This window comes from Plectrocnemia conspersa, unplaced genomic scaffold (assembly GCF_051122295.1).
Source record: "Plectrocnemia conspersa isolate PC_06_02 unplaced genomic scaffold, ASM5112229v1 ptg000012l, whole genome shotgun sequence".
NCBI classification, from domain to species: Eukaryota; Metazoa; Arthropoda; class Insecta; order Trichoptera; family Polycentropodidae; genus Plectrocnemia; species Plectrocnemia conspersa.
Window position 1 is genome coordinate 14,922,566 of NW_028277176.1, and position 22,436 is coordinate 14,945,001.

Consider the following 22,436-nt stretch of genomic DNA (forward strand, 5'->3'; position numbering starts at 1 on the left):
AATAACATGAGGATTTTTCATATGCGGCAATTTTGCTTATTAGCATACCAAGATAGGTGGAAATGCTTCATCAGAGGAGAAAATTTTCTTTAATGTAATTTAGTATATTTCGATACACATTTCGTACAGAATGGTTATTTCTGTAGAACAATTAAACAATTTTAATGCGTTGAGCGGTAGTTGAGTGATCTATTTCGTAAATGTGTTATTGCAAACTAACATTTGACACGTTGAACAAGCGTGATTATTGACACCTGTCTGATTTACAGTGCTGCCAGCATAGGAAACTCGAATCGAATTATCCAGTACATAATTTAAGCATTTCTCATTTATAATCAATTATTTCACTGTGCGACCAATTCCACCTCAAGTTTTATTTGAGCATAATCAAAACAAGCTGCATTGCGTGATCATATACTTCTTTTGATTTTTAAAGAAAATAGGAATTTATGAAAATGATCTTCGTAACTAATTTACTCTCGACGTTCGAAAAACCTCTTTGATTGAAATAGCAGTTTACTAGTAAAACGATCAAAAAATATCTAAACCTTGATCTTTTCTTTCATAATATTATTGGTCAGGGCCGGCCCTAGGGACAAACTTTACAGGCGGCACTCGAGGTGCCAATTATTCTGAATGAAGGCGCCATTTGGTTATACTTATACGATATCGATATCTACTCGATTTATTGAAAAAAATATAAAGATGGTATTTGAATAAAATTTTCTAAATGTCTTGTTTTTAGCTCCTGCGGCAATTTATTCTCCTCAAACAAAAACCCAGTTATGGTTCTTAAACTATATTTTTAATGACGATATTTTTTAGGCTCTTTCGGTAATTTATCCTCCTTGTTAAAAAATCTGAAATAGTATTTGAAGAAATATTTCTATGACGACCTTTTTTTTAAGCTCTCGAAAATTTTCCCAAATGACCTTTGTTTTTTGATCCCAAGGCTCTGAACATTCTCGCGCCGGCCCTGTTATTAGTACATTAGCAAAAAAGTATTTTTTGTTATTCATTTTTTGTAAACTTTTCATATGCTTGTCAAAAGCAAAATCTGATGAATGAAGTGAAAAAACTGCTTGGCTGTCTTCCGAAATATTCATGTCGGATTAAAGACTTCGGCTTAGATTGAATTGTTTGTGTCGTTTTTTGTGAGCTCCACTGGTAGCGAGCTCAAGTGACTCCGCTTAGGCGCCGTTCTGGTTGGAGGAGGGTGGTTGAACACACCGTACATCGCCATCCCTATCGCATCTGACTTCAGCGATATTGAAACGTCTCTGTTTTTTTATTATGAACCATCCGTTTCCTGACTGTTTATATTGGTACATCGCCAAATAATAAATAATAAGATTGCATCTTTAATTACATTATAATTTATTTAAACTCCCATTGACAATTTTCTGTAAGCGCTATTAAGCATTGAAAGAGGCTTAGTATAATTTTTTTAAAATTTAAATTGCCTCCCCCCTATTTAATAACTAGTTTTTACCCTCCAAGGAAAATGCGAAAGTGCAAAAAAGCTTTGGAAGAAAGTTCTTCAGTGGCAGAGCACCCCTCGCGGATGGCAGATTCGGGGGGCGGATGACCCAGTTAGCCCCCACCCCCTGCGGGCGGTCGCTCGAGAGCGTCGCGTGTTGTGCGTTGTCCGTCCGATCCTCTATTTGCGTCGCGCGACCAGCCGCTGCAGCCGCTCCGGCCGATGCGGTGTCGGCTTACTCTCGAAATAGACATAGACGCACGGCCATTTTCGAATTCACAATAATAAACGGCATTTTTACACAGGCGCCCCCCCTTTCCGCCGTCGCGTTCGATATACACAAACCGTCGGAAAATCGCTCGGCACCGCCGCGGCCGCCTCCCGCGTATGTGTTCGCACCAAAAAGTAATCAGTGTAATTCGCATTCAGTGACCGAACGTAATAAGCTGAGCTTCGAGCGGCGCTAAAACAACGAACCGAACAGGTGAGCTTACGGACAAATTTTCACCGCTGGCAACCCCCGTCGAACGTCGATTTTTCGCCACCGCGTTACATAATAATTTGAATTTGAATCTCGCGCGCCAACGGTGAATCTATTTACGCGCACGTATCGATTTCAAGGTCGTCCTAAACGATCTATTTTCGTTCGCTAGGATTATTACATAATAAATATATTTAACGTTTCATACATTTCTATCTATCTCTCTTTCTCTCTCTATATATATATATATACATATAGTGGTTTTTTTGTTGATTTAAAAAGGCTAATCGTAGAGCGCGTTTCAATGTCTCAAATTTCTTCGCCCGTGGGACGTCGATTATGCGGCCAGAATTATTTTCAAACTGTTTTGCAAAATAGCGACTTGGGATTGTGGACGACTGCCAAAATTTCGTAACTTGCAACGAGGCAAATCTGCTTTGGTAATCGGACATAACACGTTAATGTCTCTCCATAATCAATTTAAAACTAATACTCGATGGACTGTGTAATAAAATATAAAAATTTACTTTGACAACACTAAAAGTTATAAAAATAAATAGTTATGTTTATATCAAAGGCGTAAAGTTAGATAGTTGGATAATTTAAAAATTATCCGACACATTTTATGCACTTATGTACTGTTAAAAAGTCATAATTATTTTAAAACACTTACATAAAAAAAATGCATTTTATTTTATTTATTTATTTGTTGTAAATCTTCCGTTGCAAAATGACAGATGTTAGTCCAATGCGTTACAACGGCGTAAACATAATGAGCACAGTAGTGAGTCACTATGCACGACCTATTTAAATTTTATTTTAATTATTCATAACAATATTGATCCGTGAGATTAGGAAAATGTAGGAAAACTTAATCTGTGATAATCGATCGAAATTAAAATTATATAATAATCTCTAATTCCAGTCTACCAGATACGGCTGAATTGGAAAACACTAGTGTTCATAAAGTATTCGAAACCAGATGTTTAAAGAATTAGTCACCAACCTATTGAACATTTTTTTTGTATTTGCTACTTAAAATACTCCCCCAACCACTGGCAAGAATCAGGTAGATTGATATGTGTAAAATAAATGATATTTTAGGTTATAAATATAATATATAATATTTTTTAATTTTAAATAAAATAATAATAAATATCGTTTTTCTAGATTTGTTTTAATTGTTAGAGTGTACTCTAATATCAAGTGTGGTATCTAACTTGCTCTTATATTTTTTTTGTGTCACTGGGTAGAAAAAATCCACCGATTTAACTTATTTGATTTTCTCAAAATCTATAATTCAAGAGTTATTTTATGGATACTTAACATCGACATCTGAGTTATACTCCTGTTAGAGATTTTCATATTCTAAAGTATTTATTTAATAACCCAATAATGACATTTTTATTAATTTTAGATTATTAATATTCCTTTTCAAATATCGTTTGATTATTATGAAGCTAAAAACGTTTTATTTCTTTCATAATAAACAATATCGCATATTTAAATTCTCATTATAAATATTATAATCTCTTTTGTGGTGAAAATATTTATTTATACTAAAATATATTCGTCAAATAATCAATTTGACTCATTTCTGAAACGATCTGCTTATAAAGAATTCAATGTGCAAAAATAAGTATTATTTATAAAATAAGCTTCTTCTGAAGTACAGATTTTTTAGTGAAATATATAAAAAGCAAAAATATTTTAACAACGGTTTAACATTATTTTTGGATGCTGTTAACGTCAACTATTCCTAGTATTTAATCATAGTACAACTTAATTTTACTTTTTTTATTAATGCCCTCAATCAATCAGTAATCTTAGCAAATCTAATAAATAGTCTCAATGTTATTATTTTATTAAATAAATAGATTGTTAATAAAAATATATTTAATAAGTAATTTATTTAAAAGAAAAATAAATTTAATCAAACCACGTTTTCATAATATTATTGTATGTTTTGATGCGATTAAGTATAAGCAAATCAATTTCAAGTGCTCTTAAATGGCGAAAAGATGTGTAATAATTCATAAATGCCTATAAATTATTAAAGAAAATATATTATATATTATAGAACGTTTGACCAGTGGTGTAAAATAAGTTTAATAAATAAATTTAAATCGCATACGTATCTAAGCGTTTTAATTTTTTTTTCGTGTTTAATGTTTAATATATAATTACAATTTTGATCGATTTTCACATATTATGTTTCCTAGATTTTCCCAATCTTAGAGATGAATAGGTCGTGCATAGATTTATAATTAATAAAAACAATGTCACTGATTTCAGTCTGGTGTTTCACAACTTACTTAGTAGTTTTTGATTGTGTTAACACCGTTGTAACGCATTGGGCTAAAGCCTGACATGTTACAACGAAAAATTACCAATGAATAAAGAAATATACAATTCTGTAATAATCGATGTTTTAAATGCATATCTAACATATTTTTAGATTTTTTAATTAGCTTACCACCATTTAACATATCGATGGCTTAAAGTATAAAATTGCTAACTCCATATTTGACAACTTACAGGAGAAACAAAAAACAAAATAAACAACTTGAACATAGGAAAATAAAACAATATCTCAAGTTTGTAGTGTTTAATTTGTGATTTTGGAAATAACAATTTTTTGAGCATGTGTATTTCGATTAAAGGTACAAGATGTTAGATTACTAAGTCATTTTCGCCCAAAATTGGAGTTAGCAAATTTACATTTTAAGCCATCGATTTATCCTATTTTTTTGGGAAAAACTGTTTTTAAAAAAACAAGCATATATCTTTTGATTTTTTTAGTCCTGACTATTGAACTTATCTGATATATTCATATTTATATCGATATGTATGTATAATATGTATATACTGGTATCTATAACATACATAGAATAACATCAAATTTATGCTATGCAATGTTAATGAAGATTTTATATATTAAAAACTAAAATTATGGTATGGATATTCGCCATTTCTTATTGCTCAAAATGATTTTTTTATGTGTTTGTTGATGCAAACTATTATTATTAACTACACAATCGAGAGAATCGAATTTAAATTTACTTCTTTGTTTAACATTTGCTTAGGTGATACGATCGTGTTTTTTGCGCCCACACTCTTATGCATGCCAATTTTTTTACTGAGTACTTCTATCGTCGAAAAAAAGTGCCAACATGAGAAGATTCCCAAGAAATCGATCTTGATTCAAGACTCTGAAATTCGAAAATGCATACGGGTCGTGAGAATTTTTTTAACACAATGGATGGAAAGTATTTCTCCTCGTGAGCTCATTGTCAATGGAAACCAAAGGCCGTCTGGGTGCACAGCTGACGAAAAAGAGTAAACACAAACACTTTTTACAATATGTACTGAGTGAATTCCGCGTGTAACGCGTCACTGATGCACTATGCAGCTGGAGAACGATCTAAATTTGCTGCGTATGCAAATTCCTCAAGATAGGCGAGGAAAAATAGATTGAGCACGTTTCTTTGAGATAAGACGAAACTGATGATAAGCCTACGCGAGAGCCTATACTCGCATTGAAGATAAAGGTGTTAAAGATTTGGTGTAATATGGCGATAAGGCATTTTGCTAAATCAATGCTTATTGATCGTTCGTGACTCACGCCGATAACATAGTAATAAATAAATATTGTGTGACTAATGCGTGGGAATTCATAGAAACATTTGCGAATGCTTACAGTCGTATTGAAATGAGGAGTTTCGTCGTAGCCGATGGCGGTTAACATCAAGATCAAGGTTGATAAAAGTATAAATCTTTATAAAATATTCTATGCGATCCACAATGACGTATTTAGAGGTTGCAATACCGGTATTATCGATTTTTTCCAGTTCTATTTTATTTTTCAAATCCGTACATTTTGTTTGTTTTAAACGTTATCTCCATGGCTTATAACTAAGAAAACGACCATGAATATATTGCTTCAAATAAAAGAATAAAATAATATATTTCCGTATTTTCAAAAATCTTATTTCCGACAATGTAATACATTAAATAAATATACGAAATGGTTTTTATATACAGTTTTTATTAGTACTAGTAGACAACACAATAAACAATCAGCGTATAAAGTATTTTTAGAAGTACCTGAATGTTAGGAAAATTGTTCAAAAGCTTATATTAATTAAAACACAAAATATGGTAACTGGTCATAATTTAAGCAACTTAAGTGGAAATTTAACACGCTTTTTTAAATACAATTATATTTAAAAAAACATAAAGATGATAATTTCATTCAATATATTCTAAGAAAATGTTCCTACTAATGATATAAAAAAAAAACAGTTTTAAATCAAACAAAATAGAATTGTTATTCCAGATCGTTCCAAAGTAATTTACAAGTTTCTGTTAAATTTCTAAAATGCTGCAACAGTAAAATAATTCAACAATTATTTATGACTAATTAGCTTTTGTAGAGTTTTATTTTGTTACGTCGTATCATAATCGATATTTGGTGCTTCACCTGTGATGTTGCGATGTAAAATGAACAATAAGAAAACCATTTATATAATATATTATATTAAGTCAATTTTAGTCAGGGTGAATTGGTTTTTATAGCAGCTTAAAGTGGATTTCTTAGAATAAACTCGTTCTCGCATTTAAATATGTATTCAGTATCTTCACAATCAACTTTGTGTATTCAAATTTTACATATAGGGCTATCAACCGTGTGTTTTAAAAGCCCGTTAGTGGTTCTATACTATACTGTTGTTATTTAAATAATTATTTATGTACCTACCTACATACTAGTGTTTTAAAAAATTGCGATGTCTTATAAATTCGCAGTAGATTATTCTGTAAAAATCATAAGCTCTTAAGAATAATTTTTTTTTTAAATTATTGATTCAGATTTGTGCAGCTCAAACATAGCTCAATCTCAAAATCATAATGGCTCTTAATAACTAACAAGTTTCCATTCGCAACATTGAAAAAGTCGTTAGTGCCATTAACGAGATACAACACCAACTGCAACACGAGCAAACAGTTATTGAATTTCAACAATCTAACAGTACAATCAAAGAAGCATTTTTTGCAGATCACAATAAACGTGTGTACACAAGTATAGTAATTTATAAAGAATTTGAGAATGTGCATCTTTGGATCTATTTACACATCCCGCACCTGGTCGTCGCTCGTTATATGAGGTGAAGCACATCCATCAACAATGACTAATCGTATATTACGATCACTTTCGACACTCTACTGTACATATACTGCGTGGGCTTATTAAAAACGACCCAACAATGACAAACAATTCGAAGCAAATTCAACAAAGTCCACCCAAACGTGTAAATTTATCGAGGCAAGATTTCGCATTGTTCAACAATGTGAACATAATCTGGTTTTATAGTCAGTACTCCAAATTCGAAAGCAATTGTTGCCAAAAATCGAAACCGGAGCATCTCAAACTGTTCACACGTCGGACAAAACAATGTTGTGGTGTGCATAATAATTAAAATTGGGCGAGTATTTTGTTCGCCTTTCACGCATTAAATTCTATTGTATTGAGGTAATATATTATTATAAAGCTCTTAATAAAATATTTATAGTAGAACAACGTTTAGAAAACAGTAATAAAAAAATAGTAGTAGTATCAACACGTACGTATTTTTTTCAAATTCTAGGCAGAACTAATCGAAACATCATTTGTTATAAATTAAAGAACAAGAATATATCGCTGCGCGGTCAAATAACGCACATTAACAAAATACACGAATGAAATTATAGTCTTTTAGAAAAATATTCTCGTTGTGGGACATTTTTATCTTACAACTAAAATAGTATTTCAATAAAAATCTTAAAATTCCATTTTTTGAGAAAAAATATAGCATAAAACTTTTATCAATTTATTTTGTATTGTATGGACTTTTTAATTAGTTATATTATTATATATTTATACTAAAAATCTCGTGCCTATTGAGTTTGTTTACATAAAACATATATTTTTACTTTCACTTTGGCCTCCCCTGGTATATATCTATTATCATAATATGTGATATTTTTCTGTTATTAACCACGTAAAGAATTTCTTTTGTGTTAAAATACATCACGAATAGGTATCATCACGTGCATTGATAAAACCTTTTTTTTGTTACACCACATAGAAATATATACCATTTTAGAATAGAAAGAAAAAAGTAGAAACGCCGTCGTTGTATGACAACATTATCACAATCGTTATCATTACAACGGTGTTCGAACACAAGTTACGATATTTCTCAACTCCAAAAGCCCTACACATAAAATTACGAACACAAGGCAGGTAGTATACAAAGTGACTCACTGTAAAAAATGTTTTTCTTTAGTTTCGATATCAAAAGCGAGGTGTGCTCGCGGGAAGATGTCAAACGCGCGTCAGTCTTTATACTGGCGATGTTTGAGAAGGTCGTGTTCAGTCTTTCCGTGTGTTTGGCCTTAAACATAAAACAGTGTTATTGATATATATATATACATACATACAGGTGAGTAATATTATTGTTTTGAAATTAGACACAAGTTTATTTTCAATATGTTTATGTGGAGGAACAGTTACCAAAAACTTCCTATTGACAATGTTATCATTATTTATAAACTATATAACTAGGCGACTTATTTATTCGAAGTATCAATACAAAAATATGTGTTATTTTTGCGAAAAGTATTAATTGAAATATTTATTACAAAATTTCTGCAAAACTTATAATGATGTTTTATTAAAATGTTGCAGTTAATCTAACGGCAATACCATAATATTACACTAACTTTTTTATTGTTTTAGATACCCTTTTGAAGTTAAATTTTATATATACAATGTATTATACATTGTATTACATAGAGCACTCGGCTCAGGAGTATTTTTATTATTTTTTATATAATTTCTGTTCAAGAAAAGAAAGCTAATTTGTGCTAAAAAAATATTTGGGTTGTGATTTGTATTATGGTTGTGGATAATTGGCAGTTTTTAGTTTGTAAAATTAATTTTACAATTATTTAAATTTTTGCATATAATGAATAATCAACATACATTTTATTATATAAATATGATATTATATTGACATATGTAGCTCCTTTTTAAATAACCATCACGTTATTCCTCCGTGAGATTAGGAAAGTCTAGAAAAACAAACCACTAATTTCGATCTCACATACACGATTGAATTAAAAAAACACTTGAGCTCATCAATAGAAAAATTTAATTCCTCAAAAAACAAAGTGTATTTTTGTTGTAGAGCCACTCACTTCCAATATTAGGGAAAAGCAATTTAAAAGTTAAAACAGTATAATCAAAAATTATAAATCAATAACAAGTCTAAGTCCCAAGAAGTCGTCCTAGTTTTCAAAGTGGTAAATTCTGTGTAATTCATGTAAGGTTTTTCAATGGGTCATGATGGTCTTAAAATATATTATTTATCAAAAATATGTATGTATATACATATGTTTAGCCTTTTAATTCCTGTGATGTACACCGAGTATACATGTCATTTCTTATGTGATTATCTCATATGTATATTTAAATTTAAAAAAGTCATTATTTTGGTATTTCTCCGCAATACACTTAAATAATTAATTTACCAAGTACAATATATAAATAATTATCGGGCGTAACAAAAATAAATATTTTGGCGAAAATTATTATTCATAATTATTATTCAAAAATTATATAAATAATAATTCAAATTCACTAATACAGTCAATCGTATTAACCAGGTGGAGTTTTCGCTTCGTATACTATTTAAATACGACATTATTTTCGTATTTTTAAATATGGCGTTTCTGCAAATTTTTATTTAATTTGCTTAAGAAAATATCAAAGAATTTAAAGCCCCTGGCGTGTGCCTCTACGTCGAGCGGCAAGGTCATTTTCAGCATTTATGTATTAAATAATTATCATTTCGTTGTTTCTACATTTTAAATCACTATTTTTATTACAAATTCACAAATGTACACTGAGTGTACATCACCGGAGCGCGTGGCACCATAAAGGGAATACTTATGCTTCTTACTCCTATTATAGGAATGCATAATATGTTAAACAAAAATGTGCACTATTCCACGTAAATTGTTCCAGTTCCTCGTAGATATCGCAGAAAACATCACGCGTATTAAAATAAAATATGCAATCTTTCCATGATTTTCACACTTACTAATGAATAATTTAATGAAAAATGGGCATTAAATATTAAAAACATATTATAAAATAATATATTTTATATAATTAAATCAATTTGTCATTATATAAGTCGGCGCCGTTGCAGTGGGAACGCTCGGTAACGAGCGTTCCCACTACGACGGCGCCGATACGATTCTATTGCTTTTGACGTGATTTTTTTTATTTCTGTTTTTGCGCTCTCTTATTGTTCAAAATTTGGTTTATATATACTTCATTCGATTATCATTCAGTGTATGTTTTAATATGAACGCTAGAACACACTTCGTTACTACGGATTTTATCATTATCATTCAGTTCGTGCGGCACCCTATTTTTATTTTTTAATTATTGGTCGATAACGTTAAATTACCTAACAATCGTGCAAGCTCTCAAATTGTAGTGCATTGTTATGTTTCTACTTATGTTTTCAGTTGTTCAGTATCAACTAATGAAAGATTTTCCATGATTTTTTTCATCTTGCATGCCATTTTCCTCAAGTTTTTCTCAAAATATCCACATCAAGAGCATTATTCAATCTAAGAGCAGTTTGTAGTTTTGTTTGTTTGTTAAACTGTAGAATTAATGATAATCATACTGTAGAATAAATGACAATAAAAAGTTTACAATCAGTTTCTGTTCATACAAAACTTGCTCTTATTTGCTTATTTTATACCTTTACTTCAATACCTCGGCTTCCATAAATTGTCACAGGTTTGAGGGGGGTCAGTGGAGTTGTGACAGTTTGAAATAGACAGGGATCTAGCTCAATGAAATCTTGTGATATATGGGGGGATGGAGGGAGGTTAAAAATTCATGAAAATCCTGTGACATCATTTAAGGAAGCCGCCTAACCAAATTAAATATTAGTACCCTATGTCAAAAAGTGCATATAAAAAATAAAATCCCTCTTTTTATTTTTTGCCTTTCCTAATTATTGTTATAAAAAAACACATATTTATTGACTTTAAGATAAATTAATATATTTAACGTATTGGCATAATTTTATTTATGTCTCATACTAGTGGCTGAGAATGTCTGAAAATAAAATAAACACGAAACATCTCATCAATAACGTCAAAGTGGCAATTTGCACGCGTGCGTTTATTTTCATCGCGCGCCGCAGATTGAGAATCGCTGTCGTAATAATTAATGATAATAATAATAGTGGCATCGCGCTCGAAACTGCACTGGTCGCCATTGTTGGTGCAACGCGCGTCCGTTGCGGTCTTAACACGACGATTCACGGTCAACTTTATTTACTTAATTTGAAATATTATAACTGGTCATTAGTTTTAATTATTCAGATAAACACATTTAGACCAAAAGCGTGCATGTGATATTAATTTGAATTTTATATGTATGTGTGTTTATTATTGTATTTTCATAAACATACTGTAAAACAATATATTTATTTGTTTTTTAAATATTATTTAATGTAAAATAAATGAATAGTATGATAGTTAAACCTTTTGATAGGTGATTGTGAAGTAATCAACGATATTTATTTAGTTGATTATGTCTCATAACCACATCCTTTCTTCTGCGGTCGAGCTTTCAATTAATAATGTAAACTAAGATATTTTAAAAATCGCACTCGTGTTGTTTGTGCATACATTGTGGGCGTAAAAGCAAATGTCGTTGCTTTTGTAAACATACTGACGAAGTGTTTTTTTCTTGTACAGAATGGCGCAGCTGATCAACGTCAGATTGACGAGGCCTGAAAATTGCCCTCTTGGATTCAGGATCCATGGCGGCAAGGACTTCGGAACTCCTCTCGTCATCCAAAAGGTAAGAAAACGGCAACTTTCTCCCATCGACGTTTTAAAAGCATTTTTGTTTTATCGCTTTCGACACCATCGCTGGAAAGCATTTCGCAATTGCGATATGCGAATTTTGAGAAACGGTTTGTCAATACTGAGTGCTTTGATTCCGAGCCGGAGATTGCACCGATAAGATCGATTAATTATTCATCTCGGCACAACACGAACGAGTATAATAGAGTGTAATTGCGCCCCGAGGTGAATATCATACTTGCAAAAAATGCTCATTTCCTCCTCTTTGTTTCCGCTGCGAATCGACTCCCAGGGTGGTTAGAATTCCATTTCAAATCTTGAAAGTCATCAGTTTCCACATCGCTGATCACAATTGCGTTTTTTCAACGTCTACTCTACATCCACCCTTTGAATTCTTTGATACTAAAAAATAATTTAATTATACACGTGTGCGTCTATTATTATATCCTTCTCGTCTACCGATCAAATAAAGTAAGCCGTACGGCACAAGAGTGATGCTATTGTCTACACTGCCAGTCAGAATGACCGATTGGTGACATTTCGAGTCCATTAGCGCAGCGCTATGATTTGGAAAACAAAAGTGGCATTATTTCATTGTACAATTGCAACATGTCTATAATTGGAAATGGTTTACGCAGTATTATATATTTTTATTTTTAAAAGTTCAGTTACTTTTTTAACATCCAATTGTTTTGTGTCCACTTAAGCGTACGAACGAATACAATCCAATGGTTTCCCGTTCCCATTCGCAGAATTAGTAACCGAAGAGCTATATTTAGCTCAGGAACCAGTCGACAAAAAAAAAACATCCTGCGGGTTCAAGTTCAATATACTTTTGCACGCGCCGAGAATTGAAGCATTGCGAATATTTAGTGCATCGTTTCGAAAGCTCGTTCGTTCGTTACGATGTCCGGTCAAATCGTGGAATGGCGCCAAATAGTGTGGTAATCATAACTCAGAGTGGCTCTCACGATGACGTAGCACTGCGTCCGTGGTCCATGGCACGGAAACTGAGCTTCGGACGAGATTTCCATCGAAAGTTGTAACATGAAACACAGTGGAAGAGCAACAAGCTGGGCTTTTTGCGATATGAGTCACTTCATTTATATCTTATGTCTAGGTCTGGACAGAATTAACTATGATCCGGCACTTCTAGTTAACCCTGTTGTTTCGCAGCATCATTTATTAATTAAAAGCATTTCCTCTGCGAACTTTCGTAATTATATTGCAAGATTTGATTGAAGTGCTTCGTCATTCTAGACATGAGAAGTTCTTTATTGCTTGTGTATCACGTCATATATTTTTAATGGTTCGATTTCCAATAGCCTAAATATATTATATATGAAGCAAATATATTACGCTGGACGTTAGGATGAAATGTGTTTTAGGTTAAAATTTGAGAAAGTTCTTGAGAATTATTTAAAAACATTTCGATTGACTAGTGTATGTATCAGATTTTTTTTGCATTTTGTAAATTTCCTGACAATAAAAAAATATAGAAGATTATACCTAGCTCAGACATTTTTATTTTGGTTTAATGCTTGTTCTGCAAAATGTTTTATTCGACTATTCATGTTGTCGTAACACAGAACAAACTTATTCTATGACTTTTTGGGGTTTATTCAGTTCGTACCGTACCCACTACATTCTATTTGCGTTAACACAGTCAGTTCGAGAGCTATCAATTTTATTCAAAAATTCATAATAAAATTAAATAACATTAAAAATGTTACTATCTTCACTGTTTTGTCGATGAAGTTGATACCTTCCTTTCCGGAATATAAGATGCATACTCAGACCACATGGTTCTCTGAATTATGAAAAGTTGCCTGGAGACATTTTTCGCTGTATTTTTCGCCATATTGACGACAAACGTAGTACACCCCATCTGACCCCTATACATTAATTTTACTTTCATCTGAGAGCGTTACTCTTCTTTAATCTAAAACAAAATAGCTTTTGTATTGATTGGCCCATTTCATGCATTTTTTCGGTCAATAATGTTTTTTGGCATATTTACGACTGCATAAATACATTTCTCAAAACCACATATATGGGTTGTCCATGTTTATTTATTCATCAAATACCGATTGGCATAATCTACGGCAGTTTTACGCCTATCAAATAAACACATTCGTATCATTTGATCTTCACCAAAAGTATTTTTTTTAATCTTCACCCGATTTATTACACCCATTGTCATATTTTTTATAAAATGGCTTTTCACTAATGGTTGGTTTAAACTAACAGACTAATTTTTTCTTGTTGGTAACCTAATTGCCGAATACATAATAATATGTATTTTTGAACGATTTGGCGTTATATTTTTTATAAATATTTTCACTACCAAATCTGACAGTCAATAACCACTCAAAATGATTGATAAAAAGATTACCCCGGATTAGGATAAGATGCATTTTTTTTACACTCAACTGTATATATAAGCCCCTATAAACATATTATATATATTTTGAAATCGATTTGTATATTTTACAATTCTATAACTTTATGCTTCTTCAGAATCGGGATAGAAAACCAAGTTAAATCAGTCATCTTTAGTTATTTCTATTCGGGATTACAAACCAAATAGTTCCTCAATATCATAGTTAAAAAATCATGACAACCATTCTGATAAATTTTAATTGAGCGATTTTACTATATTTTTTATTATCGATGATTTAAAATGTAAAATTGCTGACTCCATATTAAACAAATTTACAGTAGAAACCAAAAAAACTAAATAGACAACTTGAAAATAGGAAAATAAACAATATCTCAAGTTTGTAGGGTTTAATAGGAGATTTTGGAGATAGTATTTTTGAGCTTGTGTATTTTTATTAAAGGTACAAGATGACATTAATATGTTGTTTTAACTCAATAGTGGAGTTTGAAAATTAAACTTTAAACCATCGATATATACTATTTCTTTGGTAAAAACTGTCTCAAAAAACATGTAAATCAATGGATGCAAGTATTTACAGGTACATACTTAATTTTTTGTCATCTGATTATTGAACTTATCTGATATAAATATATATTTACAAAATCATTTTTTATAAAAGTGTCATAGTCTGATTTAAACTATAATACAATTATCGTGTCAATAAAAATGAGGTCTCCTGTTCATAATCGAAGGAACTGTAATATTTTTTCAATTGCAAAAGAGACCCTTCACATTATGAAGTACGAATCTTATGTCTTATTAAATATATTTGCTTCCAAAAGTATTCATGAAAAATATGTAGTTCATATAATATTATATATTTATATCGTAAAAAGTTTGATGTTATTTTATTTAATATTAGTTGAATAATTTATTTGTAAAAAATACAAAAATCGTGACGGATAGTTGCCATAGTAAAAAGTTGAAGGTAGACTCGTGATTTATCCTCTAAAGTAGCTTTTGGTTGCATAGTCAAAATTAGCATAATTAAACCATTAATTCATAACTGTTATTTTCACGATTCCATCTAAAAGTTGACACAATATCAGATCATCGAAATGCTACACAGTTATTCTGATTATAATAAAAATATGTAATCTTTGATTGCGCCAAGAATGCACTAATATTTGATTAAAAAATATTATTATTTCGTTCCTAAATAGTTTTTTAACCTAGATTATTTATTGTTATACTCATCAAAGCCAGCTTTGATCTTTTCACAGACATAAAATCGATTAAACATAACTACCAAAGACACTTTCACAGTCAGATTTATCGTTCCGCAAACATTTGACGTTTCACGGTGGCTTGAAAATTTATTTTCCCGAGATTAATTCGAGTGCGGAAACAGTAACGCTTTTCCACAATTTTCATCTGTCAGACAGTTCATTACCCCACTAGAAGTCTGCTCCAATCTTTGTCGCATTACATCTCTAATTTAAAGCGTTAACAGCCGTCTTTCGTGAAAGTCGTGGGCGAAAACGGACGCATATCCGAGCTAGCGCCGAAATTTATCAACTTTTTTCTTCTTGGATATACGGCGAGAGAAAGAGACGAGCTTTAAGAGAGAGAGAGATAAAAAGAAGGAGACGGAGCGGTACGTGTGCCGAGTGCAAAAATCAGCGCTGAAATTAACTTGTCCCCCGCCAGGACTGCGCCGCGCCGGCGAGAGCTTTCCTTCAAAGTTTTTTGCGCATGGCAACAAGCGAGCGCATGCCCATGGGCGTTGGACCAAACACGAATTTTGACCTTAAAGAGAAAGTTTTAAAAAGTAGATTTAAATTATAATGGTACTACATTCAAATTCATTTAGATAAGCTTATAATATTGCCTGAAATAAATTGTTCTTTTTGTATATATTCGATTATGCATCGGACAATGTGCGGTCGATAAAAAATATAGCTAAACCCGACGAAGTCGTGACCGACCAGAATAAACGCAGTGACCTCACGGTCATATATCCACAGATGATGACTGACATGGTCAAATATGTATTAGGAATACCACAAAATGTAGGTCATATGCGTTTTCTTTCCTATCATTTACATGACTGTATATAACCGTTTTGGGCGATAAGTAAACGACCGTCAAGAAAACTCGGTTAATTCCGCGATAGTAGTAACACAAACCACACTTTAAAATGCCTATTTAGTGTAAAATAATCATTTTCATGATGAGTTGTTCAAAACGTGCATTCGTACTTCATAATTAAGTTAAATTTAAATTAAACTTATTAATTTATAACCATTTTAAAATCATATCTTTTTTTTAGCATTTACTAATTGTAAATATTTCTTTGCAATATAACCGAGTAAACACAATCAACAACTACTAAGTAAATTGTGAGACATCAGGCAAAAATTATTCGGTCAATCATTAATTATCACTTATAATTAATAGATGTCGCTATGCACGATTTTTTTAATTTATTTTTTCGTAAGATTAAGAAAATTCAGAAAAATCTAATTTGTGATGGTCGATTGAATTATATTCAGTCACTCTCACTGGCTTATACTATTGGTCTATCGTGTTAGTGGAATTGATTGTATTATTATGGTGGCTGCAACATCACGACGATGTCCTTTTTGGCCAAAAACTCCGGTGCGCTATCTTGGTGTGAAATTCAAGCCTTGTTTGACTACAATTCTAGTCACTTTATTTGTATTGCCTCACATGAACAGCGTAAAACTACAAGATAATAGTACTACCTAATGGTAAATATAGTACTCAAATATTTAATTCATTCAGTGGAGTCACTTTTAAATTCAATCAAACTTGACGTACCGTTTTGGAACAAATATAGCTACTACTCGTTTCTTGCTTATTATATCAGTCAAAATTGCTTTATATGAACTAAAACTTCTCCAACAATCTCTCAAATTAGTAAATCGGCGAATACAAAGCAAACTTTTGTCATCTTTGCGGCCCTCTTTAAACATTTGTACCGTTCATAAAAGCTTCTTAGAAGACTTCTACACATTAACACATCTTCACAGTATTTTGTTTCACTTTTAACGCAAAATTTAATTCATAATATGTATATTTTTTCGAAATAAATAAATCGCAATACACAAACTACGCGACAAATGACATGCGCATTACAAAAATTGTTGCTATTTGTTTTATCATACATTTTTTTCTTTGCTAACGTGCTTCCTTGTTCATCACTATTATGGCCGCAATAGTGGCAAGCCATTTAGACTGAGCTGATTTTAAGCTGAAGTTAAGATTTTATTAAATTAAATCAAGGGCTGTAACGGTGTAATTTTAATAGACTCAGTTTTAATTTATTTTATGTTTCAGTGGCTCTAAAAGTATTCAACGCGACTTTCTAATAAAAATTAAGCTAAATTTTCAAGCTCGTGCTCCGATTGCGATTTCATTCTGACGTAAATTGGCTTTTGGTCAGATTTTTAGTAAATTTCTCATACATACCAATAACATTGTTGTCAAAGGCCCAATTTTTTATTCTACTATTCGGACTTATACTCAAAGCGAAACATAAAAAAGCAATATAAATTTGCATTATTATATATTAGAATATTTTTTTATATAATACAATAATAATTGGAATATGAAGCAGAATAGCAAAAATATTATTGAATAAATTGCATTTATAGAATTCATGTAAAGCTTGTTAACTCCGCCAGTGAACGTTAAGCTTTCACGCGCTGCTGATCTTCGTGCGAATGTTTTTTTTTTGCACGCTTGCAATTTAAACTCGATTCTTCAGTGTCGATACGCCGTAATTATGTCATAATGACATCTATATCGATTATACCGGATCGATCCGAACAGTCCTGTCTGAGTTTTAAATATCATTTCCGGGTCTCGGAGACGTTTGGCTTAATTCCCATGACGGACGCATACGCACCGCGATATTTTCGTATCCAAGTTTATTACCCCCATCTAGACTGAATGAAAAAAATGCTTAAGTACCCCCTTGGACGCCCAGCGACGCATTGACAACAAAAATCAATAATAATAATGAAAAAGTAAACCTGTTCCGATAACTGTCTAGCCGTTCCATTTTTCTGATATCATCTACGGTAGCAACATATAAATCGATTTATTATTCAAATATCATATCCGAGACGTATCTCTCCTTGTCGGCTTAATTGTTAAATCTGCATCGTATACCTTGATACATTTTTTTTCCGAACTGGTATTTAATATGCAGCAAACGATGTGATTTATATCTCGGTGCAATTTTCACACTGCAATTTTTCCTTATCGCGTTGCGAAATCGAAATCGAATTTATGCTCTAATCTTCGACTGTGTAAAACTAGCTTAATCCATTAGCGCGATAGATTTTATGGCAGTCACTGTAACACGCGAATTTCATTGAAATGTTCACTTAAATTTATTATCGGACGCTTACTTTTGTTTCAGTCTAGAATCTAGACTCTAGATTTACTGTCGATAAATTAAAGCGAACGTTTTACAATTTGTAAAAATTTTTTTAGATACGTACGTATTTATTAAAAGTAAAGTCCTAAGAATACATGCACAAATCAAAATTCTATTCAACAAGATACATTAAAGAAAAACCAGTAAACCTTTGATTATATTGTAATGTAAGACGCCTGGAAACTTTAAAATTGTTTTTTTGCTATTTTTGAACCAATATTGCTTTCATTATAAGAAATGCTCACAGCTTGAAAATCATTAATGCGTTTATGATCTGCTGTTTTTTTTAACAAATATAAAGCATAACTTCTAGCACTTAAATCCTGTACTTTAGGGAAGGAACAAAGTTATTATTAAATTTGCCCAACTAGTTTTTACCCTTTAGAATATAACAAAGCTTCTTTTCTTTAAACAAAAAAAACTTTAAAACACTTTATATTGCTTTTGATATGCTTAAGAAAATAGAAGAATATGTTAATTATTTTTTTTGTGAATCAATTAGTGATTGATGTCATCAACAATTACTGCACATTCTATTGCGGATATTGCTTTTGTAGAAATATTGAGCTTTGAATATCCTAGAAGCAAAATATCATAATCTTGAGAGAATTGCCTTCTGACTATTCCCAGCTTTTAAGATAACATTCTGTTGTGAATCTCTTCTCTGCAATAATATTTATTAAATAAAAAATTGCAGAAACTAGCAAAACATCTAGCAGCTACCATACAAATGTGTAGATTAGACGCAGTCTGTTTGGCTTTTTTTTTATAACATACAAAATATTCTATATTATATATTAATTTTCAATACATAATATATACGACTGCGATATTAATCCGTGTGATTATAAAAATCTAGATAAACCTAATTATAATTACATATTAATCACTAATTCTTATCTCCCAGTCGCGGCAGAAATTGAAAAGTACCAAGGTCCATATGGGTTTTGAAACCAGATCTTTCAGGTCAATTGTCAGCAACTTATACCATTCGTCTTTCAATCTAGTATAATATAATATTTTCAGTTGCTCTCGAATATTAAAAAATGTCTATATATAAAAAATGCTAGTCAGAAAAACAGCTACATAATTATGAATCTAGATCTGCCGATGATTTACACATCCCTCAAGCATTTTCTATGAAATTCGGCACAAATTCTTTAACATATTGCATTAAAAATGTTTAATGATATATCAAAATCTAATAAAAATAAAATTAAGTCAATAAATAATGCTTCTTATTTTTAAGTGTATTTATTATACTTTTTTTAAATTTTTAAACCAAATTTTGACCAATAGGAGAGCGCAAAAAACAATTATCCCTTCTCAGAAGTCAAAAATCCACGTCAAAAGCAATAAAATCGTGCCGTCGCCTTCGCAGTGGGAAGTGTATTTATTATACTTTTTTTAATATATACATAATATATGTCTAAGTTTAATGTATTAAATTGTAACCGAAAAATGAGTTAATTTAATCTTACTCATGTGGAATTACATAAATAAAAAAAATGTTTATATATCTAATATATTCAAAAGTTATTACATACTCATGACAAAAATGGCATTTTATATATTTTCTAACATTGTAATATATTTTTTTGAATAAATAATAATAGGTACGAGTTAACCCTTTCCATGCCACAAATAAATATAAAAATAAGCCACCATTGCGACATATTTTCTGAAATTATATTTTATGCGAAATATTTTTATTACGCCTTAAAAATTAGTAGAAATATCTACTCATAATATTTATCTGATAAAATCATGTTTTTTTGTTGCTCAGTGTTGCTATATAGTGCCTTTCCAGTCTAATCGTGCCAATTCCCAAGCGTTTATATTAAGAATTTTTATTACGCGTGAGAATCGAATGAAGCACATTTAAACCAAATTTTGACCAATAGGAGAGCGCAAAAAACAATTATCCCTTCTCAGAAGTCAAAAATCCACGTCAAAAGCAATAAAATCGTGCCGTCGCCTTCGCAGTGGGAACGCTCGTTACCGAGCGTTCCCACTGCGACGGCGCCGCACGATTTTATGGCTTTTGACGTGAATTTTGGCCTTCTGAGAAGTGATAATTGTTTTTGCGCTCCCCTATTGATCAAAATTCGGTTTGAATATACTTTGATCAGCCCTCTGATAGTATTATCGGTAAGGATAGCTATCATATTTTTAAAACATAGTGTAATATCGAAACGCAGACAAACTGTAGAGCAATATTTGAGATGCGATGTATGTCTGTCATTATTCTTCAGCTTATTTTCCCCTGATAGATGAGTTGGCTTAGTTTGTATTTTGGACTTAGAACTTTCATTAGGTTAGGTTAGGGTTTGAAAAGCAAAATGGACGTTTCGCAAATTGAGTTGCATAGACATCAGTTAAATTATATTTTCAAATTTTTTTGAAAATCTTGAAAAGTGTATTGATCAGATATGATTCGCCCTGTTAGTATATAATATAATATTTATAAAACGGTTTATCCAAAAAGAAAGCTTAATGTATGGTTGCTCCATTAAAACATATAAATTTAGCAGAAGCATTTTTTTCATTTCAAATTTCTCCAAATGAAATTCTAAAATTCTAATACCATTTTTTAAATACTGCGCTCTAGAATTGGATTAACGTGTCAGATATGTATATGAAACAGATTTATGTTTGTGTGCCACATTATACTCATATTTCAGTAAATTTTTAATAAATAAATAAATAAATAGTATTCAAATAATAATAGTTCAACGTATTTTTGTTGGTTATGCAAATCGATCAATTCATGAATATTGCCTGTTAGAAGTGTATGTAATAAAGCAAATAACACTTTGTAAGCTCAATGCACTCGAGCAATGTTTCGCCGATGCAAAAAGTGTTTTGAAAATAATTCTCAATTGCTCTCACTTATATTTATAAATATGTAGGTTATTCATTAGATATTAAAATCGTTCTTTCGGTCAAGGCTTCGCACTCTAGTCGCCGATGGAACAACGACCTGTAAAATATAATATCGCACGTCTATTTCGGCGCTTTTCTATTCGCGTTGACGGAATTTTATATAATAAACTTCGACACGTATAGAGTCGGTGGGAGGAAACTTTTGGCAGCGTAGCTGAGCTTTCGAGCTTTCGGACACACAAAATTACCATTTGGCCTAATTAACACAGAGCCCGTCTCGGCGGAAAGACAAAAAAATAATACACACACACACACACTCAAACGAAGCGATACGTAAGATATTATAAAACCATTTTACTCACATTGCGCCGCTACGAGCTTTCACTCGAGCTTTTATTTTTAATTTGTTCAAACAAACGGACCGCTGGGTTATTTTCACTCGGGCGGATGTTTTATTTGCTTCTTTGTTGACGATCGAGAAACCTCGTTTATTACAATGTTTTCACTCTCTAGAAATGCACCGTTTCAAAATATGTATTGCAATTCTCTTAAAATAAATTGTTGAAGTTAAAATCCCGAGGCGATAAAATTTTATGAACTAAAATCTAAATTAAGGTTTTAATATTTTCAATAGATATTGTGTTAATAATTTTAATTAAACAAGTTGTGTTATTGTCTCACTAATCTGCTGATCCTTCAATGCTATAAGTAACAGTAATATGTTTTTAACTATTGCTTTTTAATATGACATGTATCTTACAGTCTGATTTCATGTACAATTAATGCATATTTT

The 22,436-nt window shown here is 31.4% G+C and overlaps 1 protein-coding gene across 15 annotated transcripts in view; it reads left to right on the plus strand.

Moving 5' to 3' along the window:
* Positions 1-1,661: 1,661 nt before the first annotated feature.
* The window catches only part of Zasp52 (Z band alternatively spliced PDZ-motif protein 52), a 69,028-nt gene continuing 48,253 nt past the window's right edge, over positions 1,662-22,436 (plus strand). For 7 of the 15 annotated variants that reach the window (XM_088199789.1, XM_088199779.1, XM_088199792.1 and 4 more), the window contains exons 1-2: positions 1,662-1,964; positions 11,793-11,898. In XM_088199789.1, coding sequence (XP_088055915.1) covers positions 11,794-11,898 — 105 coding nt within the window. In that variant the 5' untranslated portion in view covers positions 1,662-1,964; position 11,793. Of the gene's footprint in view, positions 1,965-8,338; positions 8,444-11,306; positions 11,356-11,792; positions 11,899-22,436 lie in introns of those variants that run through there. The other 8 variants (XM_088199791.1, XM_088199781.1, XM_088199784.1 and 5 more) reach the window with 2 other exon arrangements.